This window comes from Anabrus simplex, chromosome 2, assembly GCF_040414725.1.
Source record: "Anabrus simplex isolate iqAnaSimp1 chromosome 2, ASM4041472v1, whole genome shotgun sequence".
NCBI lineage: Eukaryota > Metazoa > Arthropoda > Insecta > Orthoptera > Tettigoniidae > Anabrus > Anabrus simplex.
Genome location: NC_090266.1, coordinates 999952742 through 999975374, shown reverse-complemented (window position 1 = coordinate 999975374; position 22633 = coordinate 999952742). Strand labels below are relative to the sequence as shown.

Below are 22633 nucleotides of genomic sequence, written 5' to 3'. Positions count from 1 at the left end.
AGAGAATACAATTTCCGATTATTTATGTCTTATTCAGTTTTACCGTACCGACTATAATAATATTGGTGGTGATGGTGATTAAATTGTGAAGATGATTATAGAGAATACAATTTCCGATTATTTATGTCTTATTCAGTTTTACCATACCGACTATAATAATGTTGGTGGTGATGGTGATTAAATTGTAAAGATGATTATAAGAATGAGAAAAAAGTCATAAAGGAATGATCGCTTGAATAACAAAATAGGAGGGAGTCATGAAAGAAAGGAGGCTCACTTTACATTAGATGCTCTAATATCACAGAGTCGGAAGAAAACTAAATGTGAAGGCCTCCAATATAGAAAGCTCACGAAATTGATCAACAATAGCATTATATTGGCCATTGTTTGTTGTGACATGCGTTGTGTATTCTGCTGCCATTTATCTCCGATAGATGGGATTACTGCTCTGTATCGAGTATGACAGCCTGCCTGAATATTGACGGGAAGTAGCTAGGGAGTTCTTTGGCATGCCATTGCTGTGGTTCATAAATTTTCTGATACTACTGGTACGTAACACACTGGATCATCAAAGTATTCCAGCTATTCAATCCCTACTCTGAGGCAGTGATTGGAATGAGCAGTGTGCACACTTAAATGGAATAATTACACAGGAGTGTTCGCAGTTGTCTGCAGCCTGGTCATTCTAGCTCTGGAACTTTGAACTAGTAGATCGACACTGTAGTACTTATAATACCGATATAGTTGGTCCGTTATTGGACATTATAAATTTTCCAGCCAACTCGTTCCTGGTTGCCAGCGTTTCGCTCCAGTGTGCTAAATTGGGCTCATCAGTTTGTAAATAGCACACCTACCAAGATGCATGGCTTGTGCATACCGTGGAGGCCACTGTGTAGGATACTTAGAGCCGCCTGCCTGGCCATCAGATGATGTTGATTCCCATAGGGAACCTGAAATGACTGATTCACGTATGTGGAGCATGAGTTCATACTATTTTCGGTAGGCTTATGAGAGACCGATCACCTTACTCACATACTTCCTGTTAGGGAATAGAGATGTGTACTTTTTAGCCTTGTAGCCTCGTGTAGCAACAGACGGGCTTTGAGACAGTAAGTGTTATAAATGTATCATAGTACTGTATTGTGCAAGACATGTAGAATAAGCAGTTTTGACCAATTGTATCTCCTGATTTCTCCTGATTTTTCATGATTTTCATGTCAAAATCTCCTGATTTTTGGTTTTGTAAAGTTGGCAGGTATGCAATTTACTTCCTACAACATTCTCTTTCATATCGTACCAGTTTTCCTTGATCCATTCCAAGCTGTTCTATTAACTTTAAAGAGGGGTTCTATTTTTTTCCATAATTTCATGTTCTCATGTCCATGATTTGTGTACATCCTGTGTTCAACAAAAAGCATAGTGTGTGTTGGTGTTATTAATTTGTAATCTTTCCTGGCAATTTGATTCATTTATACAAGACATGCAGGTAAATTTTTATGATGTTTCATAACTTTCTTTGTGTAAATTCTGTGCTTTACTTTGCTGTTTATCACCATTAATTTTGTTATCTTGTTTCCTACAAAGGAAATGAAAATTACAAACTGCTTTTAGATATGTTCAGATTCCAAGAAGATCTCTCGATATCCATTCATTGCCTATTGTTTAAATTAATTGTTCTGAAGTATGTTAGTATATCTAATTTTGCAAGATTCCCGTAATGTCTTTCATTTCACTGTCATTTCTCTCCATATATGTCACTTCTTGATTGATCTCTTTCTTTCTAACTACAGTTTTCATCTATCATATTTATTGTGCCTTAAAACTGGGATGTATTTTTCTTCCAGAATGAAACCTATCTATGTCGGCGCTTCACGGCATTTGTTACGAAGTACAGCCTGATGTCAAAGGATAATCTTATCGTTCCAATCCTTGAAGAAGAAGGCAGTGGAGAAACAGATGCCTAAAGTGTTAAACCACTTTTTAACCTGGGAACAATGAGGGTGAATGCTATTATTTATGATGATAAACAGTGAGAGAAACTGTTCAAATAAAGGGAAGAATCATCATGCCAACACCTTTGGATACAGTATGGGGTAAAAAAACAGACCTATTGCAGTAGCCCTATGGTTTATAGTGCTACTTTTGAAAGTATGAACGTGACACATTTGGTGGGAACTTGGAGCTGCTGAGCCTCATTGCCATGTATCACGTGAAGCTGATTTGAATGTTGAACAATACCACATAAGTACTATACACCACAACTCGGGCATGCAGTTTGCAGTGTGTTAATATACATGCATCAGTAAAGCTATAAATACATCGATCTTTATATACATCATTTTCACTACGATAACATACATTAAAAAATTAAAGAGCAGATAATGGTCTGCAGGAAACACGTTCTAATTGAAGGATGCAATAGATGCTCATCAGGCAGGGTATACAGTGTTAGCTTAATAAATACAAGTGGCAGGATTTGATATGAGGTTCGGAAATAAGAATGTTTAAGTTTAGAAATCATATCACACATTTATTCAAATAAAATAAAATATTTACCATCCTGATATCTATGATGATGAAAAATGATCGCTACGTTACGTTAATTTACTATTGAATCTTGATGTGACATAAAAAATACTAGCGAATGGAGTGGTACACATGATTTAGTTTTCCATACAGTTCTAACAGAGTGTTGAATATAACATTTTTTTTTTTTTGTTCAATAAATATTATTTTAATAATTTGAAAGTTATTCGTTTGAAAAATGAGCTTGTTTCCTCGAATCCCTCGAACAATCTGGAAAAAATGCATTAACTTTTAATGAAGTGTATAAGATAAATATCCAAGATTATAAGTTTACTTCTTTTAACAAAATATTAGTGAAATTATGTTGATCAAAATTTTATTAACATCTGAATGAAATTTGAATTTGCTTTTGCTTTCTGATAAAGTTAATTCGAGACGTCGAGTATATCTGTTCAACGTCTTTCCCACTTATCTCATCGTGAGAACTAACAACTAAATTTATTATCACTTGGTCATCATAAGAACTGAAATTAGCATTATGACTCCTCGAAAAAAATCATTAAATAGAAAAAAATACTTCATCAATGTGGAAATCCTGTCCACAACTGTGAATAAACACCACTAAAGTGTCCCAGATTATCACATCACAAATGCACAAAAAATGTCTTAGCACTAGAAAAATCTCACTAAATCTACAACTAACTACTGGAAAATTCTAAAAGAAGAAATATTTACAATATCTACACGTCACATTCAGGTACTAATCAATATCACCACTCTCCCATAAATCTATTTATAAATGTTGTTGAAAATGTAAAGTCTCCACGTGCGTACGAATTACGGCAAGGAAAAGTGAGTTCGCCTGGTATCGAACTATAACATTATTAGGATATTAAATTGAGGATCTATTTTCCAGACCTAAGGTCCTCCAGTAAAATTTACCCATACTTTAAAACTTCGAATTATTAACTTCCATGAATTATATCAGGATCCAAATTTAAGCTGAATTACGGAGTACATCGATCGACATGGACTTATTCTTATCATCAGAGGACATTACTACAATGACTACACCTCGTATAATCTCGAAGATTCATTCTCTCCCTTCTACCATGATCAACATCATGTACAAAAATATCGTCACATTAACACGTGAAAATTCAATATCACAAAGACTCATATCACCTGTACTAAATTCCACACAAATTCCACGTACAGTAACAACATCATAATGATGACTACTACTCATCATAACCACTTATCACGCAATGTGTAGTCTAAGGACCTGTTATCGTCCCAAAACAAGTCTTATTCCCATTAAATTTGTCTCGATGACTAAATAATCCATTAATAATCATATGTCACAGCGCATGTACTCTAAATAAATCCATAATCTTGATTCGGAATTTTATCCTGATGACATGCTATCATTACCACGAGGCACGAGTGAGTATAAGTTCAATTTATCATGAAAATGTGAAAAATATTGGGAAAATATTACCTCGATAAATTCATGCGACACAGATTAACTCACTATTATAATGAAATTCGTACAATAAGAAAGGATGGTTCTGATAACACATGGATAACTTCAACTGATCCGTCATTTCTGAACTCAACAACACGTGGTCAGGGATCAAACAAGTATACGAAGTAAGTTTCAAGTCCTGTCTCACAAATAAAGAAATAATCAATGTAATATCGTGAAAATGAAATCAACTATAGACGATAAGACCAAGCCAAAGAAAGAATAATAATAGAAATAAAGAGCTACAGAGAACAGATATAAATAAGACTTTGTCGACTTAACTTATTTTGTTGTCTTCATGTCGAACTCCTGGGGTCCTCAATCACACATTCTAAGGCTGAAACCGTTGCATTTCTGCGGCTTAGAAACTCATGATGGAATGTGTGTAGTCTCTGGCACGAACTTCCATCTTCTGGCAATGACAATGTAGAGGTCCTCTTCCACGTTTACACTCTCTGATGGTTGCTGAAACTTGTACCAAATGAATTAAGACAAATCCTGTGCACAATCCTGCAAATTATGATGAAATGACACATACATTTATGAGTTATCTGGTGTTTTCTACGTCTGTTGGTTACACTAATTAGAGTCATATGCTAGCACAGTCTGAAGTAAAAGTTGAGCATAGGAAATTAGTACAATGTCCTTGTCGTTGACAGTATCCCCACTGACGTTCTGCGATGAAATAAAGCTGGCAAAGCGAACGAAGTGACGGACGTGAGTGAATAACAAGTAAGTGAGAACTTGTATACGTATGACTCGCTTTAAGTACCGTCGCGCAGCACTCATTGTAGGAAGTAAAGTCAATTCAAGTACTGAATTCTTATTGGCTTCATTAAATAACTTCACCTTCATTTCTGCTGAGATATCATTCAGATTAAATAAAAATTCAATTGCTAATTATTACCATTCACATGTGATATCATTAACTCTGTCCAGTCAATATCATTGTTGTACACTTTCTTGTTTACGCACATCACGCCATTGAAGATATTATAAATATTTCCTTTTACTATAAATTCAGTGTGACTGCAGATGAACATATTCTCGCTATTTTCATCTCTTGTCCACTTTTATTTTTATTTCTCGAGTAGCTAAGCTCCCCCTTCAGGTTAGAAACAGGTCACCACGTGACTCAAGGACACACGCGTCACGCTGACAAAGTTAGCCCAGTGACACACTGGCTCATATTCACTCAACCGAGACCTGCATACGGTCACAGTATTTCAGATAAAATTTAATGTTACTCTTTTTGAAACCCAGTAAAAATTATATATATCGACATTATAACAATATGGCAATGTCTCGTAAGTTAATTAGCCCATTTGAGATGTTTTCAACACAATAATTGGCAAAGATTATTGGCCTTAACAATCACAACACCAATATTGCCTATTCCCGCCTTTGGACAAGAATAACCACAAACATTTTTCTTGAGGTTTATTGTTGTGAATTCTTGTGCTGCATATTTGTGTGGATATTACAGCTTGTCTGCGATGGTTGGTCTCACTTGTAAGTCAGCTCATAATGGCTCTTTCACCTGCAAATGCAGCAAGGGACATGGCATTAATGCAGGATGGGCACAGCACACACTATATAGCAGACGTTAACCAGCATGTATTGTTCTAACATGTACAGAACTATTAAAAGGTACAGAGAGGACAATATCTACACCGGGAGGCCCAGTTCTGATCGTAGGAGAAGTGCAACTGACCGCGATGATTGCTTTCTCGTAATGCAAGTTCTTAGTGATCAACACACAACAGCTGTGGAGGCCAGAAATCGTTTGCAGCAAGTTTGGGGAACAAACGTCAATGAAAGGACAGTAAGGAGGAGGTTGTATGAAGCAGATTTGAAGTCCAAGAGGCCCGCCACAGGACCTCTGCTTACTAGTGAACACCGTGGCTCTCGGGTGCAATTCGCCAATGCCCATTGAAACTGGACTTTGGAGCAGTGGGACTCAGTGCTGTTCATGGATCAGTCCAGATCTGTTTGAGGGCACCAGATGAAAAGGAGAGAGTATGAGAAGGTCCAGGGAATGTTATTCACCCTGTAAATGAAATGAAATGATGGAAATGATGGAGGCTCTAGTCCGGCTCCATGGCTAACTGGTTAAGGTGCTGGCCTTTGGTCACAGGGGTCCCGGGTTTGATTCCCGGCAGGGTCTGGAATTGTAACCATCATTCGTTAATTTCACTGGCTATATGTGCCGTTTTCATCATAATTTCATCCTCATCACGACGCGCAGGTCGCCTACGGGTGTCAAATCAAAAGACCTGCATCTGGCGAGCCGAACATGTCCTCGGACACTCCCGGCACTAAAAGCTATACGCTATTTCATTTTTACTGGAGGCTCTGTGATGGTCTGAGCTAAGATTACCACTGATGTGTGCACAGAGCTTGTGTTCATCGAGAATGGAAGTCTGACAGCCCACCGATACATCGAGGAAATTTTAGTGGTTCGCGTGGTGTCTTTTGCACCTGTCATCAGCGATAACCTTATCTTGATGCTTGACAATGCTCGCCAACACGGTGTTTGTGTATGCGAGTACCTGGATGAAGTCGGAATTGAGTATAGGTGTGGCCTGTTCGTAGTTCCGACCTAAACGCCGTATCTGGGATATGCTTGGGAGACGTGCTACGAGTCGTTCCCCTGACACACTGGCTCAACTTCGGGCTGTGCTCCAGGCAGAATGGGGCTTATACCACAAGAGAACATTCGAGATTTCATCCTCGGCATGCCTGATCGAATCACAACTGCGGCTAGAAGAGGTAATATCCGTTACTGAGGCAATAGGAATGTGTTGAAAACATATGGACAAATTGTCTGCATATGAAACTGTGCAGAGCTCCAGATTTTGACATTTCCAAATTCATGTTGGTGGGCTGTTGTGATTGTCACGGTAATGATCTTCATCAATTATTGCGCTGAAACTTCTTAAGTGGGCTAATTAACTTACGATACATTGCCATATCGTTGCAATGTCTTAATATTTGATTTTTACCAGGTTACAAATGGGCTGATATTAAATTTTGTCTGAAATACGCAATTTTTTTTTTTTTTTTTTGCTGGCAAGTGTATTTAGCTCACTACATAGCTATGTATTGCACTCATTCTATCGGATATTACAAACTACATTCACTTGTATCAGTTCGCAAAGTCAAAGCAATTACCTAAGGTACTGATTGTGAAACAACTAGCTTTCTGAACATCGTAGAGATACAGAAATTGTTGCCATGTTCTTAAGCTTTGTTGAGCTAAATGAAATTCAGAAGTACAGTAACACTGTCATACACAACAAATGCACTTCAAAACACTTACATAACTCTTGTGACACCATGACCTGAGGTATTTCTTTCATTGGTAGAATGAACTCTAGCTCTGCCTTTTGAAGAAATCGTTGTCTATAAATTTGTAAACAGCAGTCTTTCATAACTGCAACTGCCTACTTATTATATTAGGAAAACAATAGAATAACAATGATGACCACAAGAGCAAAACTAATTAGAAAATAATAAACAATAAAAAATAACAATTCAAAGATAAAACTGTCAAAAGGAACAACACATGTAAACGGTAGAAATAAGTGAAGAAACTCCTTGAGTTGGAACTAACTGCAACAAAAGTAGTTTTTTTTGCTAGTGGCTTTACGTCGGACCGACACAGACATGTCTTATGGCAACAATGGGATAGGAAAGCCCTAGGAGTTGGAAGGAAGTGGCCGTGGCCTTCATTAAGGTACAGCCCCAGCATTTGCCTGGTGTGAAAATGGGAAACCACGGAAAACCATCTTAAGGTCTGCCGCAGTGGGATTCGAACCGACTATCTCCCGGATGCAAGCTCACAGCCGCGCGCTCTTAACCGCACGGCCAACTTGCCCGGTAAACAAAAATTGTTCTTATTGTAAATGGCAAATAACATGCTCCTAATAAAAATACTTAAAATATACATCCATACTGTCACGAAAAATGCATTTTTAAGCCACCATCTTGAAAAACCATCAAAAATTAAGGATGAATCATAAAAAATCATTTGTGGTATCAAATTACAGGAAATTTCATGCTGAAAAAGGAACATAATATTGGTTATTGAAAGTAAAATGTTTACAAAGATGTAGTAGTGGGGGGGGGGTGATTTATTAAAAAAGTATGCCTACATGACCCTGAGTGAACAGGAAATTTTGAAATGCACTTAGAGGCAGTTGAGCATATGCTGCCTTTTTTTGCAAGTTCAGGTCATAGTAATTATGTTAAATGTGCAAGAATATACCTTCTGGAAATGCAGGAACTAAAAACAATGAATCCAGAACTCTTACAAAACGCTCAATAAAGGCCATTTTATTGTACAAATGCACTAAAAGCGGTTCAGGTATAACTCATAGAGGAGGAATGACTGAAAGTCAGTGTGCAACTTGCATTTTGAGCCATTCTAAATGCAATGAAGTAACATGTGCAATGAGTTTGCTGACCAGTGTTTCACGTATTGGTAGTGAACAACATACTGGTTTAACTGATGCATGGATGGTCAGAGATTTTGAAGATAAAGATAATGCAATGTTTTATAGATCACAATCCATTTCCTGCTTCTTCATGTGATTTATGGATTATTTTTAACGTAATTACTGATTGTGAAAACAAATTTACTGCACTGGTGGTGTTGCACCCTGCTAGTGCATGAACAAAGAAGTAAAGTTTTGCAAGCCGCTTCTCCAATAGATCATTGCTAGGCTTCAATGTCACGAACTTCAATTGTGTGGCAGACTGCATTAAATTGTTTTTGGAAGAATGACATAGCAGTAGGATTAAAGTATCAGTATCATCAGCTACTATAGTGACGTGTTTTTTCCTGGCCTATGTTTAAAGATTTTTGGCAACTAGTTTGTCTACATCACCTTCTGCATTAATGACAGAATGACCTTTAGCAGAAGGGTTAAAATATCAGTATCATCAGCTATATTACAGTGACACGTTTTTCCTGGGCTATGTTTAAAACTTCTTTGACGATTAGTGTGCCAGCATCATCATCTGCTTGAAAGACGGAATGACCTCTTCCCTGAAAATAACTCCCCAGTATATTTACAAAGCATTGCTTGTTGAGTTAGAAAGAAATTTGTTTTTCTTGATGATCACAACGAATTTTCTTCAAAGACTACTACAGTGGACGACTGCTTCATGCACAATCAATTTGTTTATATTTGTTTTCTCATACCCATCCAAAACTATTTTCACTTTTCCATGCCTTCTGTTGACAAACGATTTGTTTTGCCCTATGATATCGCCAAATGTTGCAGATACAAGATATTAAAATCATTCCATATTGACGGTTTTCACCTTACAAAGGAAAGGATTTATTGCATCCTCCAATTTAATACGTATATGCATCTTTAGATTAGAATATATGTATTGAATAGGATGACACACTAAACACTTTACTTTGTAAAATGTTGCAGAAGCAGACCATGGTAACTGGTAAATTAATGTACCTCCACTAAGAACATAGGAAGCGCTTTGTTGGGAAGGTAACCGTTGTATTTCTTTGACATTCATGCTATCTAATGAGTTTGCCAATGATTATTTATCATTTTTTCTCATTTGCTGGGTACCATGGTCAAATAATGAAGTTGGTAGAGTGGATAACTCATAATTGAAAAACTCCTTTGCATCTTGAGCGTGATTATCCAAGGAAATACAAGCAAGCATCCTCTATGTTAAAAGATGCTAATCTACATGGTGTATCTCACCAGCAATAACGATCCTTTCCTCAGTACTTTCATCCTTACTGTGTGATCTGATTTCAATAAAGTTTCATATTTAAAACGTTTGGCAGTAAGTTTATCTTCGATGTTTCTTACAATATTGTCAGCATTTTCTTCAGTATCTTTGTTTTTGCTATCCGTAATTCCATTAAAAATATTCCAAAAATCACTTGAAGCAGCAAGTTGATTGTGATCTATAAAAATATGCATTATCTTTTTCATATCTTCGAAATCTGTGGCCACCCTAGCATCAAGTTAAATCGGTATGTTGTTCACTACCAATATGTGAAACGCTGGTCAGCATGCTTATTGCAGATGTTACAGTACTTTACTGCATTTAGAAGGGCTAAAAATCCAAGTTGCACATTGACTTTCAGTCATTCCTCTTCCATTGATTATACCAGAATGACTTTTAGTGCATTTCATGAGTGTTTGCTTAATGTACATATCAATCCAAAAACCAGACCACTTCCTGTCCCTTCTTTGTACAGTAAAATGGCCTTTATTCAGTGTTTTGTAGAGTTATGGATTCATTGTTTTCAGTTCCTGCATTTGTTGAAGGTATATTCTTGTACATTTAGCATATTTACTATGACCTGAACTCGTGAACAAAGGTAGCATATGCTCAACTGCCTGCAAGTGCATTTCAAAATTTCCTGATCGCTCAGTATCTTTGTTTTCACTATCCGTAATTCTGTCATTTATACTTGTTTCATCTTTTTTTCCCCTACTCCATCTTTGTAAACATTTTACTTTTAAAAACCAGTATCATATTCTTTTACGGAATGAAATTTCCTGTAATTTGATACCATATGATTTTTCTGCATTTTTGATGTTTTCAAGATGGTGGCCAAAAAAAATGCATTTTGCGTGACAGTACACATGTATATTTTTAGCATGTCTATTAGGAGCATGTTACCTACCAATTACAACAAGAATCATTTTTGGTGCAATTAATTCCACCTCTGCACTCTTTCTATTGCATTAATGAAACAGGAAGACAGCAAAAAGCTCACATATGAAATGACAAAGCAAAACCTACTCTGGCAGCAAGGAGTGCTAGATGTCAAATATCAGCCAATATGAACTTGTCGGCAGTGATATTTGACTGCTTCTGCCAAATATGTCACGTTCATTTTCTAAAAATAAGCACTGTAGTGCTCCTCTTATGTACTGACATAGCATCTGTTGTCAGGACAATAATTGAAACTTCAGGTGAATTTGAAGTTATTTTCCATCAATAGATCACCAGGCAAAGACTTGCAGTATATTGTAAAAAATTAGGCCTGTGTATCAAGTTATAGTAGCTAATATGTCACATTCATTTTCTAAAAATAAGCACTATAGTGCTCCTCTTATGTACTGACATAGCATCTGTTGTCAGGACAATAATTGAAACTTCAGGTGAATTTGAAGTTATTTTCCATCAATAGATCACCAGGCAAAGACTTGCAGTATATTGTAAAAAATTAGGCCTGTGTATCAAGTTATAGTAGCTAATTTGTCTCATTTTAATATAATATTGTTACGTATGGGACTGAAATAAGGAATAGATACTCAAAGTATAACAAGATGTGTAAATTTGATTTTTATATGTTTAATCATTAAATACCCATGTACACCATGTAAGAAGGAAGAAATTATTCCCTTATGACTCTGGTTTCTTATATTTATATGAACCATTAATATGTACTAGAGTTTTATCCTTTTATTTCTTTGTCAAGACAGTAACAAGAGGAATCATAGGTTAGAAGCTATACAGCATCCATCCAGTCTGTCTCTGCTGGTATTTAAAAAAAAAAGTTTCAAGTTACAGGTGTAATGAATCATGTATTCAGTGAGGATATCTATACATACGTAAAGAGTGTCATAAAGATTAATAATAAGAGATAGTGACCATATATGAAATATCACTTTCAGTTGAATGTAAAGGTTAGTTTTCACAATGATGGTTGTGCAACTAGTTTAGTGAAACAAGCAGTCATGAAACTAAAGAACACTAATTTGGATGCACAGCGATACCAATGTACATGGCAGTTTCCTGAAACTTTGGAGAGAAATTAATGTGCAGGTTGTGAGAGCAACATCAGTAGTAGGATACATGTTCTTACTTTGCATGTTTGGATAGGCAAAAGGATTTTTTTAAGAGCCCATTTGGGTTCATCGACCTTGCTGAATGAAACTGTAGTTTAAGACCCCGACACGTTACTTTAACCACTTAGGAATCACACAGAACAATTCAGTTTTTTGCTTAACAAGGTAGAAAAATCTTTATGGAAGAGAGATCACAATTAAACTATAATTTAAAAATTATTTTGTCTGCACACTTCAAAGTTTTGCCTCAAACTTGGTTTTTATCTCAGATTAGATGATCAAATGTCAAAAAAGAAGTTCAGTTCCATTTTTGTCTGTCTATGTATAATTTTTATTATTTTTTTACATCACGGGAAAATAGCTTAACAGAATTTCTCAAAACTCTGTATTTAAGGATAGTCGTGTTATGCACAATACAATATATTATGTAAATAGTTTACAGTGGTGTAGCAATATTAAGGGGGCCAAAAATAGGAAATGTCAACTTTCTCCAGTAATTTTAGATGCATTGAATAATTGTTCATCATAACAAGTATGTAAAATATAATTAAAGATCTTTTGTATTTCATGCCTTTTTTTTACTTTACGAGGAATAATAACCAAGATATTGGTGATTATTACTTTTTCACAAACTTACAATTATCTCTGCCAATGTTAGTCCTATCTAAAAAGTGTACGTAACAATAATTGCAGAAAACCTAATTTCCAGCCATTTATAGCTGATACATTTTTACCATATATGCTATAATAATGGAGATATTCACAAATTTAGATTTTTATTAAGACGTCCAACAGCTAACATTGCTGACGTAAAATTGTTGTGCAGCCATTAATTCATTGAAATAATTGGCAGTGGTTGTTCAAGATTGTCTTTATAAGCTGCAAAACTGCGTGAACATTGGCCCCTATTCATTGCTAATATTATGAAGATGACTGTCAAAATGATAAGAGAAACAATCACTCAAAGAATTAAAGGAGAAAGTGTCACATTAGGGGGAGGGGGGTTAAAAGCTTAAGTCCCTCATGCCTAATACCGCCGAGCTGGAAGAAAACAAAACATTATGTCCAGCAATGTCCTAAACTCCTACAACTTAACAAGAACAACAACAAGAACATATTGATTGACTATTGATGTTAGTTGAGGTGTTCTTTGTCTCTTCTGTTTCCACTCATCTCCATAAGATTGCATTGCTGCTACAGTTACAAAAGCTTGCTTGTCAATTATGGGAACACAACAGACTAGGTTCTGTTCAATGTTTGTTTGTGTTGACATCTCAGAAGAATGACATAAACATAATTTTCTGATACTTTATACTGTATTTATGTTCAGGCATAACTGGATTGAGGCTTACTAGATTTTACAGAAACTTACAAATATGGCCTGGAAATATTAGTTCTATCTAAAAAGTGTATACAACAAACATAGGGAATATCTAATGTCCAAACTTTTATGTCTCGTGCTTTCATACCATGTGAGCTATAATCACAGTCCAATATATACAGTTGCGAAGCTCTAATAAGAGAAAGGTTCATCCACTTGACAGCTGGAGCGACACTAGCACCTCTAGCGGCGAGGTAGAAGCAACTTGCTAGCAGACAGCAGGGAACGAATTACTACTACAGTCTAAAATGGTCATAACTTCTGAACCATTCATGGAAATAATGTCCTGACAAGGTTACTGTAATCCTTATGAAATAGTGGAGGAGGTCAAACAATTTATTTTGATGAGGAGTTTGAGGATAATATTGAAATATTTATTTAATCTTAAGGAGTTATGTTTTTTACCGCGGACTATAATATAAAATCACTTCTAGAGGGCAACTGGTTTGAAATAGGTATATACCATCGTGGACTTTTTTTGTAGAGGTTTCGTACAATTGGGAACATGCATCATTTTCAAAAATATTTTTTTTGAAAAGTACACCAATGAAATAGTACGTAAACATATTACATTGTGGTATGTTGCCTTGTTTTCTACCATTAAAAAAATATTTAATAGTGCCTTTCCGCAAGGCGAGTGAAACGGCCTCTGACGTAAGCGGCGCGCTGTGACGTCACGATCCAGTACCGCATGGAGTTCTGCCAGCCGTTGTGCATCAGCCGTTGCTAAAAGCCGATTGTTTATTATTCATGATCGCGAATAACTTCGAAATGACAGAAGAAAGGTTCAAAACAGCACAGTCAGACAATCTACCATGTGTAGATGTCATCATTCTTGAAAAATGTGACTTTTGTGGCCGCAGAAATTAGCGGATGACAAGCAAGTTTGTAAGTGGCGTTCTTTATATACGTGCAATGTACTGTAAACCATAGTATTAGGATAACAACGAACCTGGATAGATTTCACATCACTTTCAACATTTCCTTCTAGACTGATTCCCCTATTAAAGAATAACATTACATTTTCGGGCTTTCAGCATTAGTAAAGTAAGAAATCGGATTTCAGCACTAACATAAACATATAGGTAGCATTATAGTACTAGTCCGCTGTGGTGTTGGGGCAACTGGCCTACCCATTTCCGGGGCCCATGAAAGATAATTAAATATCTTTGTGGAGGGAAAAAGTTAAACATGATAAAGATAAATACGACTTCATCTAGTTTTCACAAGTTGGGCTGAGTGGTTCAGACGGTTGAGGTGCTGGCCTTCTGACCCCAACTTGGCAGGTTCGATCCTGCTTCAGTCCAGTGGTAGTTGAAGGTGCTCAAATACGTCAGCCTCGTGTCGGTAGATTTACTGGCACGTAAAAGAACTCCTGCAGGACTAAATTCCTGCACATCGGCGTCTCCGAAAATCGTAGAAGTAGTTAGCGGGGCGTGAAGCCAATAACATTAATTACATTTGGCTTTTAACAAGCTGAGCATATCAGGAAAGAAAAGTGTCCTGGTGACATTTTAGTCGCTCAATACAGGAATGTCTTTGGGTGCTGTGACTTTTACTTTTTTTTTTTTTTTTTTTTTTTTTTTGCTGTTTGCTTTGCGTCACACCGTCACATATAGGTCTTATGGCGACGATGGGACAGGAAAGGCCTAGGAATGGGAACAAAGCGGCCGTGGCCTTAGGTACAGCCTCAGCATTTGCCTGGTGTGAAAATGGGGAAAGCACGGAAAACCATCTTCAGGGCTGCCGGCAGTGGGGTTCAAAACCTTCTATCTCCCGGATGCGAGCTCACAGCTGCGCGCTCCTAACCGCACGGCCAACTCGCGCGGTATTTTTACCCTTCGGTTTATTGACTTGGCTTGTATAACCTGAAACTTAGGCTAAGTTGGATAATATTTTAAACACCTACATCACTATTTTCACCTGTGTGCAATTATGTTATTTATTTCATTAATATTATGATAATTATTATAATTGAGCATTGTTAACTTATAAGACCCCAACAGACAAGCATTGGTTTTGTGTAGAGTTATACATTTGTTAAATTCACGTTGTTTCCTTTCATGATGTACACGCCTATTCTTTGTTACATTATAGAGTATTTAGATATAGCCTAAATTCCTTTACCAATTAAGCTCTTCAATAAAGACATACGTAACTGTCCCATGCCAAGATATATTGGTAGAATTAGAGCTGTCAAAATGGTTCATAACCCCTTTGATTTATTATCTTGACATGGATCACCCAAAACATAGGTTAGGTTTGGAGAATACTTTAATAATCAGCATTATTTAATGTACTGTTTATTACTTTCATATTCCAAGATGTAATTGAAGCATTTAAATAAAGCATCATACATTAAAATTTAAAGTTTTACCACTAGAACAGCTGACATGGAAAAGTGACTTGAAAATTCAAACAAATTCATCATACGTTAAAATCTTCAAAAAATAAACTGTAGACTTTTCCGATATATCACCAGCATTTCTCCGGCTCGCCAAAATCCATTTCTCCCTAGTTTTAGCGTCTTTGGAACATGTGTAAACAATTTGTTTGGTATGGTATGCGATGTGCTATTGCACATCGGAACTCTACACCATTTACAAGTTTTCTGCCTCACTGTCTGCGCAGGATTCATTTTAAGTCTAAAATATACCACTCAGATTATTATCCAATGTATAGACCTCGAATTTAACCATACTAGATACTAACGTAAAGTAGAAATACGCGAAGTGTATCCTGCTTCTCACAGCACACTATGTGTTATTTCATCTGCTAATTCAGTCAACCTGTACGATGACGTCAGACCAATGAGATCGCGTACTTGCGTGACGTGACATTTTCGTAGATTTTTATCATGTTTGGAGTTATTATTTGTACATTCTGATCACATTTTTGAATTCTGCATGAAATTTTGAATCAGATTAGCATATTTTTAATTAAAACCCCGGATCATGCATGTTCCCTATTCGTACGCTTACACTTGGGGTCTATCGTTGACGGTTCAGGCAGCGTAAGCCAAGAAAGCAAGTGACCGACCATGGTAGAGCGCTGGCCTTCTTAGCCCAACTTGGCAGGTTCGATGTTGGTCAGTCGGTCACTTGCTTTCTTGGCTTACGCTGCCTGAACTGTCAACAATAGACCCCAAGTGTAAGCGTACGAATTGTAGAGCATAAAAACCTCTACAAAAAAGTCTGCAATGGTATATACCTATTTCGAACCGGTTGCCCTCTAGAAGCGATTTTATGTTATAGTCCGCGGTAAAGAAAAATAACTCCTTAAGATTAAATAAATATTTCGATATTATCCTCGAACTCCTCATCGAAATAAATTGTTTGACCTCCTCCACTATTTCATAAGGATTACAGTAACCTTGTCAGGACATTATTTGCATGAATGGTTCAGAAGTTATTACCATTTTAGACTGTAGTGGACCGAGCTCGATAGCTGCAGTGACTTAAGTGCAGCCAGTATCCAGTAATCGAGAGATAATGGGTTCGAGCCCCACTGTTGGCAGCCCTGAAGATGGTTTTCCGTGGTTTCCAGTTTTCACGCCAGGCATATGCCGGGGCTGTACCTTAATTAAGGCCACGGCCGCTTCCTTCCACTTCCTAGGCCTTTCCTATCCCATCGTCGTCATAAGACCTATATGTGTCGGTGCGACGTTAAGCAAATAGCAAAAAAAAAGAAAAAAAAAGGGGGGACTGTAGTGGTAATTCATTCCCTGTTGTCTGCTAGCAAGTTGCCTCTACCTCGCCGCTTGGAGCGCTGTAGTCGCCTCGGATGAAAAATATCTTCAGAGCTTTGCGACTGTATATATTAGACTGTGCTATAATGATGGAGATAATCGGGATATTAGATTTTTATACGAGTAGCTTAGTCCATTAGTGGTAAGCATCACTGAGGTTGAAATTTTGTTCAGTCATCATGATAATGAACTAACTGGTGGTTAACCACACATTTATTTATTTAAACATGTTTAAATATGTGGTTCCACCTTGTCAGTACAGTACTGTTGATGGTCTTTATTATGTTACTAATGGCTAGGGACCTGAAAAATTAGCATCTATTTTTTCCAAAATTAGCATCCATTTACAAAGTTAAAATGATCACATGGTATTATTAATTTTAACGATTCCAAGTTTATGAAGTGCAGGTATAGTCCTTGGTTCACACACAATACAAATTCACTGTTCAAACAAAAGCTTTGTCAGTACTTGCTTTTTTCCAAATTGCACCGTCCGTCTCTAACCACTGTGTTGTAATGAGACAACACGCGCTCCCTATTTACATTGTTCGTTGGGGTCCACAACAACTCAAGACAGTATTTAGCAAATATGCTGAACTCTGTCTGAACTGCAATTAATGCAAGCATGACATCACATTTTTCACTTTCTTTCATCTGGGTTTGGATTGCATGTTTCAGAGGACAGTAATCAGACCAGATATTGTTTCGTGAGAGATCTGTTACTCCAAACAATTTCTCAAGCTCATCTAATTTATCAGTGTTATTCAAAATTATATTTTTTGGATACAAAGCTTGAGAAATTGATACAAAATGCTTATATGGTTGGGGTCTTTTTCTTTCAATGTGGCTAGCTTGCACTGTGAAGAATGAGCAGCTTTGACAAATGTGTGTCTATATGCAGCCTGCTGTAGAGGAGTGAGCTTAATCAAAGTATCATTAGTTGCTGCAGGAAAATTCCCCTCTCAAATGAAGGTAAAACTGGTGTCAAGGTTATGCAGTTTGGAGTAAAGGAGATGGAGGATACAGAGACCCTTCAAGTTCAGTAAGGAGGTCAACCAATCCAGTTGCAAGATCTGTGACAAAAACTATGTGGGAGTGAAGCCTATTCACTTCTCGGTCACTCATATTAGTCAGGTACTTAATACCACAGTTGTTGATGTCTTTCATGTCAGATATCTTGAAAAATGTAACAACATTAGTAAAGTAAGCACTCAAATAGAAGACAGCCTGAAACCAGCTATTCCTTTGGGTTATGACAGGTGCAGGAAAAAGCTTTGCTTCCTTTGAAGCACCATACTTTGACGTTAAGAATTGTAAATAATTATATTTTCGCTTTCTTGTGTTTAAAAATGCAGACTTTACCATCGCAACCACATGATTTAAATCTGTCATCACTGCAACCCAACTATTGCCAACCAAGCCGATCTTAAGTGCCCAGCACTGTACATGCATTAAATGATCCCCTATAACCACACTTAATGTTTCATAACACCGGGTCATGTACGGGGCAATCACTAACAAACACTTTAACTGCATCATATGGTAAACTATAACTGCGCAGAGCTTGTAAAACAGCATGAGAGCAGTTTGTAGCATTTCCTGCTTCAAGATAGTTCACAGAAACAACGTGCAGCTCTCTTTTGGATCCGGCTGGGACTTGGAATATGATGATAAAAATACAACGGCCCATTCTATCTGTAGTTTCATTACAGAGTATGTTGATGTTCTTCCCCACTAGAGCCTCTGCTGTTCTTCTCTGGTGGTCAGATGCAACTCCTAGAAGAAAGAAAGAAAGACCTCAAATTATAACAAAATAGTTTAAAATTACTGGATCAGTTAGGTACGGGTAAGATAGTTCAATATGGAAATCGCACTCAAATTCAGTATCCTTCAATTTTGTGTGTGGTTTTGATGTCATAATACCTAAACCATACCCGATCATTGAAATCAAAACTTACCCAGTAAATATACTTCATGTAGAGTTCTCACACATGGCAGCTCTTCGTTTGAAAACTCAGTAATCCAGGCTCTTAGCTCTTTGTTTCCAGCTTTTCCAGAGGTATATTTGCTTTGGCAAATACTTCAACTGTGCGTTTCGAGAAGTTATATCTGGAAATTTTTCGTCGTTAACAACTATCTAACTGTGTAAGCACCGAAGATTGCTTTCTTTGAGACGTACTAGCAGTAGCTGTTGAACTTTTGTTATCGCATTGCTTACCCACGTGTTTTTCAGATTTAACATGTTTCAAAATATTATCTTTTTTTTTCCCACCCAACTCGGCAATTACAATACCTGCAAAACACTGTTGCTGAATCCATGGCATATAAACCAACCTTTGCATATTGCTGAGCCCTTTTGTGCACAGTTTTTGTCGTGCGCCCCATAACTTAAACGATCGCTCAACTTTCTACTCTTCACTAGTTTCAATTTTGAACAACAGGAAAAACAACGCTGCGTCTATCTCGTTATTTCCATGCCACTCGATTTAAATTTCGATAATAATCGATACAGATCTTATTCCCCTTGCTATTTCTATTGTAAATATCAATTAAAGTCAGCAAGCAGCAATCGATCGGCTACTTTTCTTCATCGATCGGAACGGTTGAAAGATCTATGCATCATATTTTGAGTATTTCTGACGATTTTGCCTAAATATATTGTTTTCGCCAGTAAAATAGCACATTTTTGCATAATTCACACCAAAATCGCATATTCATACTAATTTCACATTTTGAGTCACAATTCGCATTTTGTCGCACTTCTATTTATGTGTAAAAATTATTTTATTCCATATTAGAATTACCGTAGGCTTGGATTCAGTACAAGATTCAAAAATTCGCATTTATCGCTAATGCGATGTTTTCAGGTCCCTACTAATGGCCGTACATGTTTTGAGAACTTAGAATTTTCTCATCTTCAGTGGCATAATAATCAACAAACATTCTCTTGGACTTGCATATCATAAAATCACAATTCTTAATTTTTGCTTGGCACATTAAAATAATTATAAACATTTATAATAACTGTTGAACTGTTCTTGGTTAATTGGTGATTTTATGATATAACAAGTCCTGGAGAATGTTTGGTGATTATTATGCTGCCATTGAGGAAGAGAACATTCTAAGTTCTGGAAACATGCTGCATGGCCATTAGTAACATATTAAAGACTATTGATAGTATTGACAAGGCGGTACCACATATTAAATAAATGAATGTATGATTAATTTTGAGTCAACGCAGGGCTCCTTGGACTAAAAGGCCAGTGTATTATAGCCATGGCGTTGGACAGTTTATGTCCTCATCTCGAGGTGGTGCAGCTTTTTTCAGCCATACTTAGTGGAGGTGAGCTGCATGTACATTTTTAAACACGTACCAACCCTCCTGCCAATCTTAAATTTCTGTCTGTACAAGGAATCAAACCTAGGCCTCCAAGGATAGCAGCTAATAGCACTAACCATTACACTAGAGAGGTGGACTGATGATTTGTCGATAGAAGTTGAATATCTTCAGAAAGAAGAGAGTAGGGTTGTGAAGAAAATTTCAACCCATAGAAAATTGTTGATTGTGGGCATATAGCACCACGAGTGGCAAGAAATGCCCGTATTAGTATCTCCTTGTGGTACACCACTAAAACTGAGGTCTCAAAACAACATGTGTTGCTAGAATTAGGTACTTAATATGGCTTAGGATTCCACACAGTGAGTTACCATTAAAAATGAGAATGCCTACACTTTAACATGGAACATTACTTCTAGTACCTTGAAATGGTACTCACCGGGCGAGTTGGCCGTGCGGTACGGGGCACGCAGCTATGAGCTTGCATCCGGGAGATAGTGGGTTCGAACCCCACTGTCGGCAGCCCTGAAGATGGTTTTCTGTGGTTTCCCATTTTCACACCAGGCAAATGCTGGGGCTGTACCTTAATTAAGGCCGCGTCCGCTTCCTTCCCACTCCCAGCCGTTTCCTGTCTCATCATTGCCATAAGACCTATCTGTGTCAGTGCAACGTAAAGCCAATTGTAAAAATAAAAAATAAAATTATTGGTACTCAGCAAAAAGTGAAGTATCACAAAGTGTGGCACTGAAGTTACCAAAGGCACAGGTATAAGGAAATCAAATTCAAAGATCGCAGTGTAGCAACGATTAAAAATAGAGCCAAAATCTCTGTCTGTGCAGGTGTGAAGGATGTTAGGATTGAGTTTCATTGGTTTTGCATTTTACACAGCAAGCAGAAGGCAAGAAAGTACCAAACACTGCTGCTATTGTTAGGAAGTAACAAAATGTAGACATGGTATAGGTGGCTTGTTAGGGAAGATGTCTAGAAAACAAACAATTTCTTCAATTCCTCACTTACAGTTTTAGTGTAAACACAGTAGTAGTATGGTGAACAACTAATTTCATGATGCCAAAAGTTGGAAGCCATCGAAACTAATCTGTTTAGCCCATCAGTTTCGTCATTATTAAGTCCACTTGCAGAGTGATTCATAACAGAGTTTCACAAGCTAATTGCACAAACTAGTTTTATGGTGTAAACTAGCCTTTACAGAGACACATAGACAAACAACTCTCTGGTCATTTCACCAGGGTAGCTGATAGTGTGTCACTTGGTAATTTTAGTTGAAAAGTAGAGTAAGAATAGTGTGTAAATGAAACTTTTCAAGCCATTGCTTAAGAGTAAAACCTTTTATCTTGTAAGAGACTGAGATAATGGCAGTGTTAAATGGATTCATGGCTGTTAAGTCTTACATTTTTATGTCTGCAGACAAAATGTCCACTTTTGTGTCCACAGTACTTAGGTCCAATGTTATTTTTCTTTTCCTCAGGCATAATGTCCAATAGCATACATGAGGAGTGTCTGTTCAAAAGGTACTATTTCCACTTCAAGAAAAACTTCAGTATTTCGTCCATATGCATTACAGTATATGAATATTACCGAATGCCATGAGCAATCCAGACCAGAAAGATGTAATTTCTTAAAAGATGTACTATACGCAGTCATTGGTACGTTCCATATGCCTTTTATTATACTTACTCTTGTGTTTTCCCACAACTTTCTAATGGTGGAAATAGTGCCTTTTGAACACACACTCCTCATATGTCCATGAGCATGTTGGGTCATGTAATTTATATCTGGAGCCCTGAAATCCATTCATTTTATTTTTATATCTATTCAGTGGAGATTCAGTATTATTAAGACAGGCTTAATAATAATTTGGATAAATGACAAATTGGAGGTTAGTTTAATTTACAGGAACTTTTTATCAAAATTAATTGTCTTTGGCAGCATAATTTTGTACTGTCTGTCTGTCTGTCTGTCTGTCTGTCTGTCTGTCTACCCCCTTTATGCCTTCCCCGTACCAAAAGGTTTGTGTTAGTTAGCTATGAATGAGGCTTTTGACCTGAAATCCATCCAGGCACTGACTATGAAGATAACAGACTTGTCAAACCAGAACTGTATTAGCAAAATACAGAATTTTTTTCTTCAAATCTATTAATGCTGATAAGAGTTCACATTGTTGTCCTTGTTCATTAAAAGTCTTCTGGTAGTAATAATAATATTAATAATAATAGTAAGGCACAAGCTTAAAATAGATCATGTT

General features: G+C 36.9%; 1 protein-coding gene across 1 annotated transcript in view; it reads left to right on the top strand.

Moving 5' to 3' along the window:
- LOC136864624 (MOB kinase activator-like 4) overlaps positions 1–8180 on the top strand; it is a 254865-nt gene extending 246685 nt beyond the window's left edge. The window contains exon 5 of the mRNA XM_067141862.2: positions 1845–8180. Coding sequence (XP_066997963.1) covers positions 1845–1964 — 120 coding nt within the window. The 3' untranslated portion in view covers positions 1965–8180. The remainder of the gene's footprint in view (positions 1–1844) is intronic.
- Positions 8181–22633: the final 14453 nt, after the last annotated feature.